This window comes from Aptenodytes patagonicus, chromosome 2 (assembly GCF_965638725.1).
Source record: "Aptenodytes patagonicus chromosome 2, bAptPat1.pri.cur, whole genome shotgun sequence".
Classification (NCBI taxonomy): Eukaryota; Metazoa; Chordata; class Aves; order Sphenisciformes; family Spheniscidae; genus Aptenodytes; species Aptenodytes patagonicus.
The window spans coordinates 115,835,302-115,854,543 of NC_134950.1; the positions used below are offsets into that span (position 1 = coordinate 115,835,302).

Genomic DNA, 19,242 nt, shown 5'->3' on the forward strand with positions numbered 1-19,242 from the left:
GTATGATGGCTGCTGTAGTTTCTCACTGCCGTTTGAATTCGCACCTTGCTCCAAGATAGGTTTTTTGGTGTGAGCCTGATCATGTCACAGCCACAGAGGAGCAGTCGCAAAACACATGCTTTATGTGTGTGCCCTCTCCAGGGTGGGATGAACAAATGTAACTGTTAATCTTTAAGAGGCTTCCTAAGGAGAGCTGACATCACTCAAATAGAGAGGCTCGGAGTACAAGGCAGAGAGATGGTAGCTGTGAAACTGTGTGATATATTGCAAAGGCTGTCGATTTACAGCATGTTTATTTTTCCTTTCTGGCACAGTGGAAACCTAGAACGCACTGAATCTCTGCATGATAATACTCTAACCCTGTCGGTGCCCCTGATGCATGAAGTGGACTCATCTATCAACGGGTAAGTACCAGTCGCCAAATGAAAACAACAAAAAAAATAATAATCCTACCAATAACATCTGAGTGTCTTCCAGTGAAAAACTGAATTCCTCTCTTTGTTTACATGTAGCCAGACTGTTGCTTTTTCCCCATTTCCCAGACTCTGGAAATACAGACATCCTCATTCATTATCTGGGAATTTTATTTGTCATGCCTTTCATTCCAACACTGTACCTCTTTCTCACTCCTTTTAGCTAAGGCTAATTAGTTACCGTCACATTTATAGTAGGTATTTTAGCGATCATACTTGAACTCATGTGATTCTGTAGATATGATGTACCTTAAAATAAAATAAAACCAGAACAAGTAAATTACATCTTGTTCCTTAGGGCATGTCTTTAAGGATATGGTTGAGAATCACCAGGCCAAAGGTCAGGGTCAAATGTTCTGGGATTTTAAGGAGCTTGGTGGAGTCCAGCTGTTCACCTTTCTGTTTAATTTCACAATCAGAATTCGCTTCTGCTTCTGTTCATTTTCCCACTCCCTCTGCTCCCTAGTCTACGAGGCATCTGAATACCGACTGAGGAACATCACTCACCCTTTGACTGAAATCCTTGTATAACACATAGCCGTTGTCCTCTCCCTGGGGCTGCCCATGTGCGAGTTCCTGCCTTTGTACACAAAGGTCTTGCCTTCCACTTCTGCATTACAATCTAGAATGAAAAATTTGCGGTCAGTCACAATAGACAGACCATCCTCTAGCATAAACAGTGCTCGGGTTGGAATCTGGGGACCTGGTCACTGGAGGTGAATTAGCATCCATGTAGACTGAGAAAGTTGACATTCATTCCTAAACCGGGGAAGCAAAAACTTATCAGCAGTGTCCCCAAGAGGTCAGTGTCTGTTTTAGCCACCATTTATGGCAACCCCCAGGGAATACGTATTGTCTAAATGACCAGTGCAGGTTGGCATCAGTGGAAGCCAAAGATTCCCTTGACCAGCATGCTACATGTGTAGGAACAAAGTTACCTGCACTGATGTGATTTGGCTGAAAAGCTGGTGTCGTGGTTTAACCTCAGTCAGCAACTGAGCACCATGCAGCCGCTCGCTCACTCTGCCCCCCCCCCCTCCCCCCCCGGGATGGGGGAGAGAATTAGAAGAGCACAAGTGAGAAAAACTCGTGGGTTGAGATAAAAACAGTTTAATAATTGAAATAAAATGATAATAATAATAATAATAATAATACACAAAGCAAGTGGTGCACAGTGCAATTGTTCACCACCTGCTGACCGATGCCCAGCCAGTCCCTGAGCAGTGGCCCCAGCCAGCTTTCCCCAGTTTATGTACTGAGCATGACGTCACATGGTATGGAATGTCCCTTTGGCCAGTTTGGCTGTGCCCCCTCCCAGCTTCTTGTGCACCTCCAGCCTTCTCAGTCGGTAGAGCACGGGAAACTGAAAAGTCCTTGCTAGTGTAAGCACTACCTAGCAACAACTAAAACATCGGTGCCTTATCAACTTTGTTCTCATGCTAAATCCAAAACACAGCACTGTACCAGCTACTAGGAAGGAAATTAACTCTATCCCTGCTGAAACCAGGACAGCTGGGTAAACTCAGATTCATGGCCTAGTCTGGGTTTTACCACATAAAGCTGATTTCCCCTCTTGTTGCATAGAACTAAAATCCCTTAATGACTGCCACAGTAGTCAGAGTGGCTTGAGCCTGCTCGGAGAAGTGAAGAGTGCTGTCAGACCTCACAAGATGACTAGCAAGGACAAAAATAGCCTCTATATTGAGAGTACAGTCTCAGCAGCGTGTTCTGGAAGTTTTTGAATGCTTTCATTGTTACAGATTGTGTAGAAACTTAACTCTGTATCACTTGCTTCTTGATGCTTTGATACAGATTGATTTTTGTACAGCTTTACAGATACAAATGCTTTCATCTGTGTCTTTAGATCTCTGTCACCTACAGAATACTGCATGCCAAAAAACCTGATAAAAATTGGGTTCTTTTCTTTCTCTTCAGAATGTACTTTTTTAAAGCACAAGGTCTCTGAATTTATAAGCCCCACCCAACTGACTGTGGATTATTTTTTTTCTTTCTCATAGACAAGGCTTAGTTAATTCAAGTTCACAGAAATGTCCAACTACCAGGGAAAAGTTGGGTTTATTGGAGGGCACAACATTCCCAGGCATGGTAATATTAGTAATACTCTTTTTTGGACAGTGTATTTTTAAAGCTTATTTTTATTAGCTATCCTGCATTTGAGTCTATGAGAGAAAACTTCATCCCTGTTCATGAATAGCCCGGAAAGGCTTGTACCATGTTTGGGAGGAGCCTTCTGGCACAGTGCCGTAAATGGGAGGAGTAAATCTGTCTCTCGCTGTTTCCCCTAGCAATGCCTGGCATAGGAGGCAAGCAGGAAAAAGGAAATGTACCTAAACAGGCTTAAAATCCTGTCTCAAAAAACTCTGACCCAAAAGGACAGCCTGGGGAGGAAACAGGGTTTTAGGCAGTCCCTCACCAAGGTTTGTCTGAAATTACACCAGGACCCTTTCCAGCCAGTGGAGCAACCTGAGATTAGAAGGAGGCACAAAGGATGCTTAAAGCACTCCTAGTCCTCTTCTGCAGGATTTCCAGGTACTGTGTTGTGCTTCCAAGTCTTTTCTGATAAAACTCTATTGTGTTTTACTTTGTGATAAGATGATAAGAGTAGTTGAGGAGACTTCGCCTGTGCCACTGCAGTTGAAAGCAAGTCATATCCCCCTCTACTCTTCCCTTTAATCATCTGCTAATCATAAAGGTAGTGAAGCTCAGATAATTAATGAAGTGTTTATTCCTGCAATGCTATGTAAATAGTAGATAAAATTGAAATGTTACTTTAGTGAATATGTAACTGAAAGTATTCCTATTAGTAACTGTTTCTTCAGATTAACTTGGTAGTGCAATGATTTCCTGTGTTACACAAGCTATAGGACTTGTACAAATCATCCATGGCAGGGGGCCCTGGAGAAGAGGTTTTGTGATAGGAAAGGAGAAAAAGAGATAAGTAATCAGCAGAAGTCTGCTTCAGTGATGGGATGTTAACCCGGGTCAGTTGAGATGCTGCTTGTATAGTCTAGTGTTGTCAAGAGGAAATCAAATCACAAATAATAGATTAATGTAAAATGGTCCCATAGAATTTCAACCCAGAAAGCAAGGGGTGCAATTCAGCTTGCCTCAAATATATTTAATTTTGGTGACAAACGCAGCTTACTAAATCTGTGTCTTGATCTTTCAGAGAAGTCTTCCCTACTTCATTTTTCTACGGTGATTCTGTGGAAGCATCCAACTTTGTTCAGTTGGAAAACCACGAATGTCTTTTCCAGTCTCTCAACTTCACGCTGCAGGTAAAACTGATCCTTATTTTGACTGCTTTCCTGCTTGACAGCACATTCTGGTTTTGTGTCTCTTCTGAGCGTGGCATGGGCTTTGGTGCATATTTCTGAATCACAGTATGCTGTGCAACACATTCTTGATTGGATGCAATATTTGCAGCGTGCAGGGATGGTATATTTCCTTATCTGAATATATTATAACAAGAATTGCAAATGGGGCATCTCACTTCCATAGGAATGAAGCTGCTACCATATTTTTCTCTTTTACCTTTCATCACGTGCTGAGTGAAGAGCTCTAGTTAATCAAGTGCCACATCTTAGATGCAGTTGCAGGTTCAAAAGGGAGGAGTAATTCTTTTTAGTGGCAAGGTCATTGAGCAGAGGAGTGGGCAACCTTTATCCATGAGAGCAAACACATACCTGTGCAAGGGATTCAGACGTGCTAAACGCCCCCAGTATGAAAATGTTTATAGCACTACTGATAAGAGTACAGCACAGGGAAGAGACTGTGATGCTAAAAAGACAGGTGTGAGAAGGTTTCATTAAATGTCTCATAGCATCTCAGTGTTACTCAAGTATTATCTATAGATTACACTTCACATGGCAGTTAGATGGGTTCCTGATGTAGCAAAACATATGGATGATTTATTATAACAAACTCTTGTGATGCGGCCGAAATGACCTTGTCTCGCTGCCGTGACTGTATGTATTATGAGCACTTCAAATCCTTTTTGACCGCTAGGTGGAACTAGGGAATGAGAAATCATGCAGAAGTGGGAGAATCATTTATTGTGAAAAATAGTCTTTTGCCTTTTTTCCCCTTTCTGTTCTCCTAGGCATGAATGCCACTCAGCTCATAATGAATAACACATGTCTTCCTCCATGGACAGACTGTGGTCCAGAGCAATTAAGCCCCCACTGTCATGCAGTGCCCTTAGCTATTTACTGAAAAGGAGTGAAAGCAGGATTTCAGGACGTTAAAGCTTTTGTGAACCAGGCTATTAATTCTTGTGATTCTGATTTCATTCTTGAGGGTTTATAGGTCTTCCCCTCTCCCTCCCCCCCATAGCCAGTTATTGGTTAAAAACAGATAAAGAACAGATGTGCTGATCCTTTAACTAGATGAATATTTTCAATAAAACAAAGTGATAACAGGTAAGGGAGAGAGAATCTATATATTGGCAGAGCCACCATTTGTCCTGCCCCATCCTCTTGTCTCTCATGCACACACTTAGAAGTTGCAACAGTAATAATTTTTTTTCCATATAGAAGTAGAATATTATACTGTAACAAGTCACAGATCTGTTCTCCAGTAACATGGTAAACCTCATAACTGTGTGTGTCAGAGAGAAAGGGTAGAGTTTCATAATGGGCAAAGCATGGTTTGTATCACTGTTTGCTTAATTGTTTTTAATGATTTGCCTGCCATTTATTAAACTTCTCCAGATGGAGAAAAGTAATAGTTTCGTAACCAAGAAAAAGAGATGTTTTACAAAAATATGGGGCTTTATAGCGGTTTTTATATGTGAAAATCTATACTATGTCCAATGTTAATAAGGAAACAGATCTATGCTTCATTTTTGGGGGGTAACAAGATGTGCAGTGAAAATGTCTTTTCTACATTAACTCTTGTATCTGATCTCAGTGAGATAACCAAGTTTTTTTAAATGTCTAACATGAAACATTATGTTTGTATTTCATGCAGCATTTATCATGCATTTGTAGTGGGATTTCTCCCCCTGCCTGGAGCCTCAGGGTTTTTTTAAGGATTTGGCATTGCGAACCAATTCTCTTTATCAGTCAGGCATTTCTTCAAATATAAACAGTGTTTGAAGAATGAAAACCTGTTGGTTTTAATATTTGTACTTTACACAATTAACAACTGATTCCTACATCTTTTGACAGTACTCTCGGTGTGGATAAATATTCTAATGGGCTAAATGTTTTTACTGTATGCACTTATATATGTAATGTTAGAAACAACCAGGAAATATTTTTCCTAATAAAAAGATGTAGATAGACATGAAAACTTACTTTCACTGAAATTTTTCCATGGATTGTTTCTTTTCAGCAAAACCCCACAAATTTTGGAATTTTCAGTGGATACGTTTCAGTGGTGGGCTGGAAATTCTTTGAGTTTTTGTTGAAAATTTGGGGAGGGGGTGTGGTGATAGAAAGCCAATGTTTTCCACTAAGTTTCATTTAATTGGAAACCCCAGAACTTGAATGGAAGTTGTTCACATACATTTCCTGGCAACTCACTCAGCAAACCTGCCATCCAGTAGTCACAATCATCATTACTTTGGCTTCTGCTCCATAAGGAAAACATATGCAGAATATAATGCAGTGGTTACCAGATGGAAATGAGAATGTTAACTGAGACAGCAATATTTCTTACAGTTTTCCGGATGGTGTTACCAAAACACTCAAAGAGTACTAGCAGTGTCTCTGTATATAAGGTAGAAGTCTCATGCTATTTGTATTGATGACTGGTAATTATCCTGCAAAACTGCTTCTCACTTGATATATGAGCTATGCCTAAAGACTGTTAGATAAGCTAAACCTTTGACTTCATCCTGATACTTACAAAAGAAGTCTTAGTCTGAAGACATTGACAAACTTGCATAGTATTTGAATTTTTTCAAATTTACCTATGCTCCCAGCTCTGGTTCTACAGTAGTTTCCCATTTATGAGCAGTTTTATATGTAATTTTATTTTTATTGATTTTTTTTTTTTTTTATACATTTATATGCATCTTTGTCTTATAGGTTTACAATGCTGGACCAAGCACTCTCCCTGGAGCTTTTCTTGACATTTCATTTCCAAACCGCCTCTCTGCTACTGGAGCCGAAATATTTCACGTTCAGCAGATGATGGTGAGTACGTTATGATGTGTTCTGAGCCCAGAGAGGCACTGAGAGCTATCGATGACTGAAACAAAAAAAGTCCAGCAGAACTAGATGAATCAGTTGCTTTTTTAGACAATAAAAGGTTCTTTGTATCTGTGGCCAGATCATCATAAGCAGCTGAGCCCCTCCAGCTGTTGACTGCTGTCCCTCACCTAGGGCAAGGAGCCGGTTGTGTGTTCCTGATTTCCTACAATGTGGTGTAAAACTAGGTCAGGCTAATCCTGAAGGAAATGCAGAGAACACTTCCCTGAGTCACATCTCCAAAGAGGATTGAGTCTTAATCAGAGTCCTCCCTGATTAAATGGTGTATGTAATATCAGCAGGATGTGTTACCAAGCTGACTCACGTTCCTGTTTTCTTCTGTGGTTATCTGCAAAAATGCTAGCTAGGTCTGAATACATTATCAATATCTATTTTTCTGTAGCCTATGTTATAATTTGCTCTTTTTGAGTGTTCTTTTAACAAATGTCAGTAACAGAGAAATTTATTCTTTCAACACAACGTTTTTCAAAAGATGATTTGGTGTCAACTACGAAGAAAATAAAAATAAATTGTGGCAAAGGAGACACATTCTTAGATTTCATTTCTAATATTTATCTATTACTTTCAAAGCTTTTGTTAAACCACTAAAATACCATCATTTATACTGTGGTGGCCAAGAGAGGGAAACCTAACTACTGAGGTAAATTTATTGCTGAAGTTCAGAGTAATCTGTCTTTGTGAGACAGAACCAGCTCTTTGGGCTACTTGAAAAGAAGTATTATACTTTCTTTGTTGTTAGCTACTTTTCTAGCCTTTTGGCTGAAAAGTATTACCATCCCTCAGATGCAGGTAACTATGTCACTGAATCTGTGTAAATATAGATCCAATAAGACCTTTCTAAGCAGGTTTCCAAGATTTGTGCTGTTGAAAGGTATGAGATAAATATATATATGGCTTACAGATGGGCACTAAAGACAGAATCACTGATCAACAGATTTGGGATCTTGTACGAGGCACCAGTGTTGTATAGACTGAGTCAATTATGGTGGTGTTGGGTTGATGGTTGGACTCGGTGATCTTAGAGGTCTTTTCCAACCTTAATGATTCTATGATTCTATGAATTCTCCAATTAGACTGAATTAATTCTCCAGCCTATGTCTCATTTTCTGTGGCATTGCATTTTAATGTTTTATTTAGTCCAGCCTTACATATGGAAGATCACCGACCCTTCGACACATTGCCTGTCAAAGGGTTGTGAGCTGTTTCCTTGTCCCTCCGCTGGTCTCTGTGTGCTGTGGGAGATGGTGTGTGTCTGTGTGTGTTCGCAGAAGCGGCAGAGAGGTGGGAGTCTCCTTAAAAGATTTTGTCTGCCCAAATACTGGTGTCTCCTGTAGAGTCAGTCATCCTATATATTCCTATATAGCCAAGAGGGAGGAACAGAAAACTCAGCCTATCTAACCTAGGATGTGATTAATTCCTTCTAGGCATTGTTTGTTTCTCTGTGTTGACTCTTTCAGAAGTCTGGGCAAATTGTCTTAGACAAGACACCTGTTTTGCACACTTGAATTAGATGAGTTGTACGCTACCCACCAAGTGGACAAGGACTAATTTCCAGGCATAGTTTGTCATCATTTCTACACAAGACCCTAAGTTACGCTGACAAGGATGGGATGGACTGTATGGTTTTGAATAGCTGTTAGAAAAATAGGGCAAAAACCTTAAATCTTGCGCTTAACTTGTTTTTCATTGCTGTTGTACCTCTGATGGCTTACCTGAAGGAGGTCCAGCTGGGTGGTGTGGCCTTGGGCACTGTGATAGTAAATATATGTAGGGTTTGCATCCCTTTTCCTCAACAACAGGTTGCATTTCCCCCAGCATTATTTGACACCTTTCTTCTAATTTGCAGTTTGTCTTTGTAGAAATTTCAAACTGCCGTTGTGAGACCTATTTGTGTTGCAGGCTGAAGAGTGGTAGTAGGCAAGTATGGTTTTATGAGAATGTGTCCATGATACACTGGCGTACCCTGGATCATTTCAACCACTGTTTTTGGGTATATGGTCAGTAGGAGTCTAATGCATGACTTTTTGAGCATCTCTGACATGTTAATAAATATTATCCAAGCAAATCCTGTCTGGGATAGTGGTTATCCCTGCTTTACAGATAAATAATTGAAACACCAAATGGTTTGCCTGAGGTCACACAGGAAATCTGTGCCAGAGCCAGGCACTGAACCCATGCCTCCCAAGTCTTACTACTGTAACAGGAAAAGCATCCTACTCTCTTTCCTCCTGTCTCTCTCCCACTGAGTTTTTATTGACTGAAAAGGGAACTAAAATCATGGAGCTTTTCATCTTTTCATAGACTAAATATACTTAACAAACAAACAAACAAAACCCTAAAAGCAGCAGGTTGGCATGAACTTTGGAAAATGGGTTAGAACAGCTGTTTTTCAAGAGCATTTTTGTAAGCATAGTCATTGAAGATTTCAAGCTTTTGCTTATTTTGAACTTCCCAGAATCTAGACCACAATAAAAGTGATAGTGTCCTTTCAGACAGCGCAGGTGTTTCTGTAATTATACCTTTATACCTATAATCCAGCCGTTCTAGGTGTCAGCGTTGCCAGACCTTTCAGAATAGGTGGCATTAATACAGAGGATTAGGAATTGTCATTTATCTGTAATTGAAACTGTTGATACAGGATTTGGGATTTGATGACATCACAGTTTTGGTTTTTTAAAGCTAATAATTCCTTTGCCACTTCTCTGATCTACAGTACAGCAGTGAAATTTATGGGTGAAAATGCATAGTAAAAGCACTAGAGTTTGTGTCTCAAATACACATATACCGCACCAGACAGTGCCAGGAGCTAATTCCTTCATGTTGTATTGACTGATCTAGTCTTTCAGGCACAAAAAATAATAAAAGAGTGTCACATATGGCCCACTGGAACGGTCTGTATCTCTGGGAGGTGTTAATAGGAATTATTATCTTGCTGCTCTTAGGGGAAATGACAGTCCTCATGCTTCCTCTGTTCCTGTCGCTCTAAGCTTTTGGCTTTATTGCAGAAACTGCTTTAAGATTTTCTTCCAGAGAAATTCAGGTCACAGAGATGTTTTGACAGTGGGAGTTCTGCCTTAGAGATGTTCAGATGCTCTTCAAGGGGTCTTGGGAGTTTCTGCAGCACTTCCCCCAACAAAATCCCCAATATATGAAGGAAACAAGTCAACAAGTAAAAGCCAGAAGTAAAAGAAAATGGGTAATTGAAAGAAAACTAGAAAAAAAAACAAGTGAACTTCCTCCCTATCAGAAATTTTAAACCAAAAGGAAATGCTAGAAATTTTACAAGTCATTTTAACTAGGGAATTTCATCATTGACATTGATTTTACATAGTAGATACTCAAATTCTGCAGTGGTAAATGATATTTTGGAAGTAGATAAGACAAATTAGTACTGTATTTTTGTATTTGCTTTCTTGCAGAGGTTTCAAGCCAGGTTAAAAACATAATAAATGAAATACCTCAGCTTGTTGGTAAAAGTGTTGTGATAGGAACAGTTTAGGTGATGACACAGAAGAGCTTCACCCAGAGTACAGTAGCGTTAGTGTTAACAGAAATGTATATTCTCCACTCTTCAAGCCATTGATTATCTATTCTTCCGCAAAGGAAAACAGTGCTCATTATACTTGTGTGTGTTTTGGTTTTGAACTGAAAGATTAGTAATTTCCTTTGGGTATCCAGCTAATTTGGAGGGCAAGGGAAGCGCTACTTGACTTGCCAGCCAAGGAGCTGCTTTCCGGGGCATCCAAAAAGATTTTCACAATGGGAGTTCCTACCAAATTAACCAGGGTATTTCCTGAAGCTGTTGATAAATTAGCAATGTGTCTGGGATTACTCTGATGCTGGCTTTATGGAACTGGATCAGATTGTTGCCTTCCTATTTATTTTATTTCCAGTGAAGGTAAACACAATTATGAGGAACGAGGGACTAACAGTTGGAAACCGAGTTTGTCTGTTTGAACTGGAAGCCAACTGCAGTGTAAGCACATGACCCTCACGCCTCCCTTGGAGGGACCAAGCTCTGCAGGGCTGCCAAGTTGTTTAGACTCCAGTCAGACGTTGTCACCAGAATCGAAGATGCACGGTGTTAACCCAGAGCAAGTGCTGTGTGCGCTTGTGGGTTTTTGGAAGGAGCTATTACTTCTTCTACTGCATGCATCGTGCAGGCCAGCAAGCACTGATTTTTTTTAAAAGCCTGTTTAGGTGAATCAATACCGAGGATATAAAGAACTGTGTTGTTATCATTGCTGAGATAAGAATCTTGTTGGAAAGTGAGATGCACATGTTGCAAGACAGTCTCTTCAAAGAGTTTGCAGTCTAGGCAATGGAATAAAGGGGAATTCAGAGGAAGGAGGGAGAAAGAAAGAAATACTGTCCTCGATTTTCTGATGAGAAACTCCCTCCCTGCATGTAACTTTTGACATCTAAGTGTAGTAATTACTGGTTTAGTAATTGCTAGTAATAGAGTATTTTTAAATTACTATGTCCTTTTACTCTAGTAATTAATGGAGAGAGAGAGGCATAGAAACAACTCTGGAGAAGCACTTGCTGGTCTCCACTGACAATACGAAAGCCATCTAGTCTCCCTGAGCTTCCCTAGACGTCTAAGCTTAGACTTTGAGAATCATCTCCAGAGAGCGAAAAATGGGTTAAACGTCAGTCTTGTGAATCCTGCTCCCATTAACCTTGAGTGTGCCAGTTAGCTCAAGCCCCAGGTTCCTGGTCCAGTGTTCCCATCACTTTTTGGTTAGGGAGCAAAATAAAAAGTCCTCCTGTTGGAAGAACAAACAGAACTCCTCTAGTTGTCCTATTATGCTTGGCATATTCACTTCATGCTTCTTTCTTCTGTCTGAGCAGGTGAGACCTGGATTGTGCCTTTATGAAAGCTGGGTATCACTAAGATTTAAAAAATAAAGAAAAGCTGAATTGGAGATGAATTAACGGCATGGAGGAGTTGAAGAGAATTCCTTTTCCAAGTTGCCTTTTAAGTTAATGGCTGCCTGAGCATGGGACTATAGAAAAGCTTGTCATGTTCAATAAAGAAAACCGTTGAAATAAACATTATTTGCTTCCTGTGAACGCTGAACCAGAAAAAGTAAAATGGAGTGAGTCCCAGAGCCACAAGTCTTTCCTGGCTGATGACAGGTTACATTTTTAAGGCCAGTTTTGTATAGTACTCATGTCATTTTTCTTCCTGGCATTTGCACAGTAATGTCTGTAAGGAGCAGGAAGACGTTGAGGGGGAGAGTTAAAGCTTGCTGTCTTGTTCCATGAAACGTCCCAGGCTGCTTGAGATTTTTCTTCACTTGTATAATGAAAAAGAAATCTTTGCAATTTTAAAACCTTAAATGTAATTTCTGATTATTATCTGTAGGTTGCTATCCTCCAGCATAAGAATAAGATGCACTGCACTGCTGATGTTTAAAACCATAAGCGAAGGAGGACTGTCAAAGCTTTCTAAAGTGCTGGTAGTGCATGACTGCTCCTTGAAGCATATGTTGAGATTGTCAGGCTCACTATTGCATGCTCCACGTGCGGAGGCAAACCTGTATATTGTTATCGTTACATAGAAAACCCCTTGTTTGTTGGCAGCCAGTTGAAAATTGTTTAGTTTCTGTCTTTTGAAGTTTCAGGTCTTGGCTCTGAAAACATATATACACAGTCCCAGCATGTGAAAATATAAATATTTGCTGATAGTACTTGATGTAGGAAAATTTTTTTCCAGCAGCGATTTATGCTGCTGCTGGTTGCCACCGTTGATACAAGGTTTGTATAGGAACATTTTGGACTTAGAGCAAGATTTATTTTAGCCCTTTGTATTAGTCATCCCCCCTGTAGTCTCTTCATTTCAGTGATTGCTATACACGCATTCACATACACATATTTTGGCACCATATTTAAAGGCATAGCTAGATTGCTGGAGGAAATTCATTCCAGGGAGTGTATTGTACAGAAATTTGCTGACCTTCCTGTCTCCTTCGCTTTAACCGCTTCTTTAAATGACTGTTCCAAAACATTTTGCTTAGGCAGTTGGAGGTGTTCCCCCCACCCCCAGTCTAGAGCATCTCTGTGATAGCAACAGAATCTGGCTTTGCCTGGGAGCCCTGTCACTTGCAGAAGAAACTGGTGCATCCACCCTGTCCCAGAACGGCTGTGAGGGGAGGCAGGAGTGTACGCTGTGGTCCAGCATGGCACAGTCGCCTCTAGGCATGGGAAACAGGACCCCAAAGCAGCTCAGAAAGAGCTCTCAAACATTTTCCTAATGTCAGCATGATAAACTGAAGCTCTTTCAGTGAAGAGGAACTTAGCTCTCTTTTAAGATTTCATTTTTATACAGGAAAGGGTGCCTGGCCATAAAATTAAGTTCTTTCCTGAGTTAGGACCTTAAAATAAATCGAAAGTGGAAAAAAAATCATGACACTTTTTCTTTACAGGAACCATCTGAATCACTATACAAAAGCCATGCCTTGGTTAGAGTTCACTGCATTTACAGTACTTGAAAATGACCTTTTCATGCATTGCTGGATATTGCCTTCAGGATACAGCAAGACTGCTTAACATGTCAGAAAGTTTTCTATGACTTCCTAGTTTGGATTTTTAGGTGAAACCAGAGTTGGACAAATTTTGTGACATTTTCTATTTGTTTTGTCCAAATCTTCTAACAATAAGAGTGCTGTAGTATTTGCATAAGCAGTGAATTTTTTTGCAAATGCTAGATAAAGAGAATGTTCATGGAAAGCACATTTTGAATATACAAAGATAAGTCTGTCTTTCAAGAAAGACTGGCACTATAAAGATCAGGGCCATTGAAACATGGACAAAAATGTACTGTGATCTATGTATTAAATCAGACCATGGGAACACATGACGTGTTCACTTGTGGCCTGCTCACAATTAGCTTCTAAACTAAAGAAGTGAAATTTGTCAAATTACTTAGTTATTGAAATTTTCCAACACACTCTCCCCCCAAAACTCATGACCTGTCAATATAATGTGGCAGTATGATTAATATTTTGTGTCAACTGAAAGTGTTGCTACTTTGTGAACTGCCCATAGTTCCTATTTTCTTGGCTGAATATGTGAAATTCCAATTTTGAAAAAGACAGCTGATTTGCCTTTTTGTAAAAGTGAATCTCAGATAAAGAAGTCTTATGAAGTTAATTGGGTATATACATTAGCTCTTACCAGATTCATGAAGGAAGCAGGAGGTTTGGTAGATACCACAGTAATCAGGAGTTTTGCTGAGGTATGGAAAAAAATATACAGTAGACTTTTTGTAAGCTTCCCAGGCAGAGAATTCCCTGGTGAAGGAACTACTGAGTGAGAAAAGAAGAAAGTCTATAAAATTTTATTTTCTAAATTTTTTTAATAAAATTTTTATTTTATTTTAAATTTTATTGTATTTTAAATTTTTATTTTATTTTATTTTTATTTCTTTCTTTTTGAAGGAGTATAAGAATTACATCCTTTCACCATTTTCTCATTGGTGAAGCTGTTCCTGCCAAAAAACCAAGAAGGAAATTCAGGAAAGAGCTGATTGATTAATTCTTTTAACATGCATGCCTCTTTTAAATGCTGATTAATAAACTAGCCTTTTTCTTTTATAAATAACTTACAGGATTTGTGGTTTAAATGTAAATTTAGAAACTAAGAAAGGAAGAGTTAAAAACAATGGTATCTGTGTGTATAAACTCTATCTCCCATTTGACGGGAGAAGGGTTTACCCCCCTGTTCATGCATCAGAGTGGAAATAAGCATCTTTTGTTGCATTTCTCTCCTGACTTTGAAAGTACATCATTCCAGTCTTGTGCAAGGTACTGGATAGTATCAAAAGTATCAATAAATCATTCCTTGGGGGAATGAGAACACTGAGGATGTCCTGGAAACAAAGGACATCTTCTGCCTAACTTAAAATACCCCACCACCACCCCACCCCCTAGGAGAGGGTTTTTAATGAGGATGACTCATTTAATCTTCAAGTGTCTACAATAGATCAGCAAAATCATCCTCTTGGAGGTCATACCTTCTCTCCACTGCCTCTAAAGAGAGCTTAGGTCTTAGAGCTGATCTTAGATACCTTTTGGATACGTTCAAATAATCTGCTTTAGTGAAACATCCCACCCGAGTTGTTTGAGCCCTACAGGAAATGTATTTATCTGTACAGTCTTCAGAACTTTTCATCCTAACATCAACACAGCCCATGAGGAAAGTCCAACAGTTAGGTAAAGAAAAACCATGGGCTTATTTGTGTTTTATGCACCATAGGAAAGGCTATAGAAGGGGATGTGCTGGAGACAGGTAGAACCTAGCTGACGGCACACTGAACTCCAAGTGATCTCAGGGGCTTTTTAAATAGAGACGTACCTTGAGATCTGTTTGCCACCTCATGTGTTAAGCATTTCACGGTTCATCATAGGGAGAGGAAATGTACCTGTCAGTGACTCTTTTGGATTTCAACTGGTAAAGGCTGATATATAAGGAGCACATGAATGTTAGAGGTAAACTGGTTTCCATGTAAGGTGGTGTTCATTCATTCTTAGGCCTGAACCTTCTGTGGACCTCGCAGTTAAATCATATGAGAGGTCGGCCTTTCTTCTCACTGTGTACATGTGGCAGTGCCCTCTGTCTAGGAAAGAAGCTGCTGTCTTGTAAGTCAGCAACTTTAAATCAGAAGATCTTTGCTTTTCTTACTAAACTGGGTAGGCAGCACTAATTCTTGAGAGTAGTACTTCTGGGGATTGCTGCTAAGTATATGCAAAGTGATTGCAGGGCCAAGACCAGGCAAATGTTGCAGGATTATGCTGATCAAACACGGTTAACAGGTTATTTAATTAAGCTGCAGGGTTAAGTGCATCAGAAAAACATCTACAGGCATTGCAATCAGGTTAGCACAGATTTATGCCAAACGTGCATCTGGTGTTTTCCTTTCAGCTGGAGGAGCAGGAGCCAGAGCTACAGTGGAATACTACTCCATCATGATTTAATGCTTTAGCATCTCCACTTTTCTGTTTAAATCTTGTCTCTCATGGCCATGTTAGTTTACTTGTTGGATCTGTGGAGTACTGGTTTTGCCTAACAGCATCGCTATTTTTAGTCGAAATCTTTCAAGGGTTGTGTAAAATGGGTTAATTTTAAAAATTCTTTTCTGTTGTTTCAGTGGCTCTTAAATTTATTGCCAGAATCAACAAAACTGCTCTGATTCAAACACGTTTCATTATCTGTGAATATTAAACATTTTTGGCATATGGAGCAAGTACTCAGATATCATATTTACATAACTTATTTGTCTACTGTTGAAAGTCTGACCTTGTCTGGAATTTCTTGTGAGTACTCTTTTTTTCTCAGGGTGTGTGACATGTTAGATTAACCATGCCTATCAATTCATCTCTGTTCACCTACTATAGAGTGAATCAGTATCTTTGAATCAGGACACACACATACGTTTTTTCCCTAATATTAGGGTGAGTGTGCTATGGTTAGCAACAAAGATAAGCAAAAGTGGATCTGTTATTTATTATCCAGTTTGCAAACTTGAACCACTGATTAGACATGCATACATAAATAAAACAGTAAAAAAACTAATAAGAAAGGAGAAATATGTAAAAACTATCTGGCAGCAATTTCAAGAAGTCTATGGCCAAACTGTCTTTTGGAGCCAGCATACCCCAGGGCTGATGAGAAAGGCATTCATTTTGGAGTTGAACAATGTTAACAATTTTGTGAAACAATTGACCTGTTTTCAGACCTTGAGCATGTTTCCTGCAGCTAAAATTGCTGTTCTAAATATCTTGTGTCTCATGACGTTTTCCCTGAACTTGCCCCCATGCTTTTTCCGTGTTCAGACCTGGGTTTGGTTCCACCACACACACTCACGGCTGGATTCCACCTTCACGCTTGCTTTGTGTCAGCTTAATGCTGCTGGCTTCCAGGCTGTCGCTAATAACTGGTGATGAATCAGACTTACTGGAAGAGCCTGGAAACTTTAAGTTTTAATACCATAATGAATTTCTTTGCGTTAATGGGAGTCTAGTGTTGTCCATAAGGAATGAGCTGAAGATACACATTTGCTCACCTGTTTATCTTGTAAAATGCCAATCATTAAATATGGGATTAGCACTTCGCTTCTTATATGCAGCAATGCAGCAGGGAGATTGTACTTAATGCTTCGTTGGAAGCAACAGCTAGTTTCCTCATGTTTTTCAGTCTCATTCGTCCAAGACACTCCTATCACATGCACATACTTAACCCCATGCCAACTGCCAATTTCCACTTCCCTGTGCTTGGTCCTCAGCTGACCTTTCCGGCCCCCTGTTTGGAAATTGTGTTTCATTTCCCTCTTCCAGGTTGATACCTTGTGCAGGATACGAGGCTTTGAAAAAAATGGAGGGTCTTGCCTTTGATGCATGTTAAATGGGTTGAGGTTAAGTCTAGAAGGGGCCACTGGCTTTCAGTCCACCTGTGAAGTTTATGTTACAGGCAGTATGGCCTGAACGCTTAAAATGTTTGCTAACAAACCCCAACAATTTCTTAAAGGCCCCAAAGGCTTTCTACAAATTGCCATGTTCTGAGAGTAGCTACAGGTGAGCAGAAATGATGTTACGAGTACCCTGAAGGTGGGGGACAGAACTGATAGTAGAAGGGGAATGTGCTGAGGCAGCAGGTGTATTATTTCTCCTAGAAACTCCAAAACCCCTAAACCCATGGCTGACCTGGATTAAAAATGCGAGAAGTGTTTCATTGGCAGCCCTGGGTTATCCTCTGTGTTCCCAGGGGAACGTGTGGTGATTGTCCCCCTTGCACTGGTACCACCTTGTTGGAGTGCCAAGCCCAGCCCAAGTATTCTCATAAATCCCTACATGTGCAGGGAAAGTCAGAAAGGATGATGCCTGTTATGTTATAAATCCAACATGCTATTCCCATACAGCCCTATTAAAAATCCTGCCGTTTTTTAGGATGTAATGTGTGTGGAGAGTACGCGATATGTTTTACATACAACTGTTTCACTCTGAAATGTCCTCCTGCCGCTTTTTCTTAAGGGTGTTGTAATCTGATATGGTTAAAAGTCATTGCTACTTTATGGGTTTGCCCCTGCTCCATAAGATTTTTCAAATATTCAGAGTCTACTAAAGTCGTCCTGTGGGAATTTCTTCCTTGTTGCAGATACAGCATTTTTAAAGCATGAAGTAATGCACATGCTTTCTCCAGTGGTTACGTCTTGTCTCTGAGAAGCTTAGTGGTTTGTGCTGACAACAAAAAGTTGGCAGACTAACCCATTGTATAGGCTGCCCTATTTAAACGTTGTCTCTCAAGCATGTTTATGGGCTCTTTAAGGGGACAACAACTTCCAGTAAATTAACAAAGCTAGAGACTAACTTGTCTCTGAACGTGTGGCCGTTTATGGGTAGGGTAAGCAGCGTAAGGGATATTCTGCTTTTCTGCATGATGATAGATTAGTAATACTATTAGCCTTTGCAGAGTTATAGTGACCTTTAGAGGCCTGTTATGCAAGGTGCCAGCTACAGTCTGTGTGGTACAAATGTTCTGGCTTACATCTCCTCGTGTTTATGCATGTTGCATGTATATGCACACGTGTTGAACACAGTAGGAGAATACACATATATATGTTCATGAGTGAGTAGTCCCTTAGATTTTTGGATGTCCAGCTAAAACTCTCTAAAAGATGGTGATTTTAAAGTGTCCCATGTCCACCTTCTGGAAGCAGGCCTGTTAGGTGTCTAAGTGAGGCGCCCAGCAATAACGTCTTACTATTGAAAATTGTAGATGGCTATTCTGGCATCCAGCGATGTTCAAGAATGCAGGTGAGATCTGAATGCAGGCTGTGCTGGCTTTAATCACTCTGATATTCCCACCATGGAATTTTTTTTTTTACCTTTCTTTACCTTGGGGCTGAGCAGTTTGACAAAAGTGCCTTTGAACTTGAGATAAAAACTAGAAAAAAAAAATACACATGATGCGTTGAGGTTAGGTGTTTTGCAGTCTATGACAAGATGTTCCTAGAGAATGGGAACATCCCTACACATGGACAGCCTGGTAAAAAGAAACCACTGTCAGTAAAAACTTGTGTGGGAAAATTTTACTTTCGTTCTTGATGTTGATTTGCCTCACGTGAAAGTTGAAGACATTATTCAAGATGGTCAAAACATGCTTCATTCTAATTAGAACAATGACAAATCATAATAAATATATCAAGTTATAAATTCTGCATGAAAAAGTTTTTAAAAAATGTTTGGGTTTTCATTAGAAAACCACACCCTTAGGAATTTTTCAGTTTAGAATTGAAAATCTGAAAATGTAATTTCTTTGCAAAAATACGATATTTTTTTTAATTGGAAAGATTTTCCAGGAGTTGAAGGCTAGGATCAGTAGTTGATAATAATCAGTTCTGTTACAAAAATTTTACACTTTTACACTGAAAAAACTCATTATATATGTGGTAGTCTCGACTATATGTGAAAGCGTGAACTATTGTATATAGAGAAGAAAAAGTATAAAATAATTTAAGACCTTTGAAA

At 39.7% G+C, this 19,242-nt stretch overlaps 1 protein-coding gene across 1 annotated transcript in view; it reads left to right on the forward strand.

The window, feature by feature from the left end:
* ITGA9 (integrin subunit alpha 9) overlaps positions 1-19,242 on the forward strand; it is a 233,274-nt gene that overhangs the window by 180,330 nt on the left and 33,702 nt on the right. Inside the window, exons 21-23 of the mRNA XM_076330800.1 lie at positions 315-404; positions 3,664-3,772; positions 6,530-6,637. Coding sequence (XP_076186915.1) covers positions 315-404; positions 3,664-3,772; positions 6,530-6,637 — 307 coding nt within the window. The remainder of the gene's footprint in view (positions 1-314; positions 405-3,663; positions 3,773-6,529; positions 6,638-19,242) is intronic.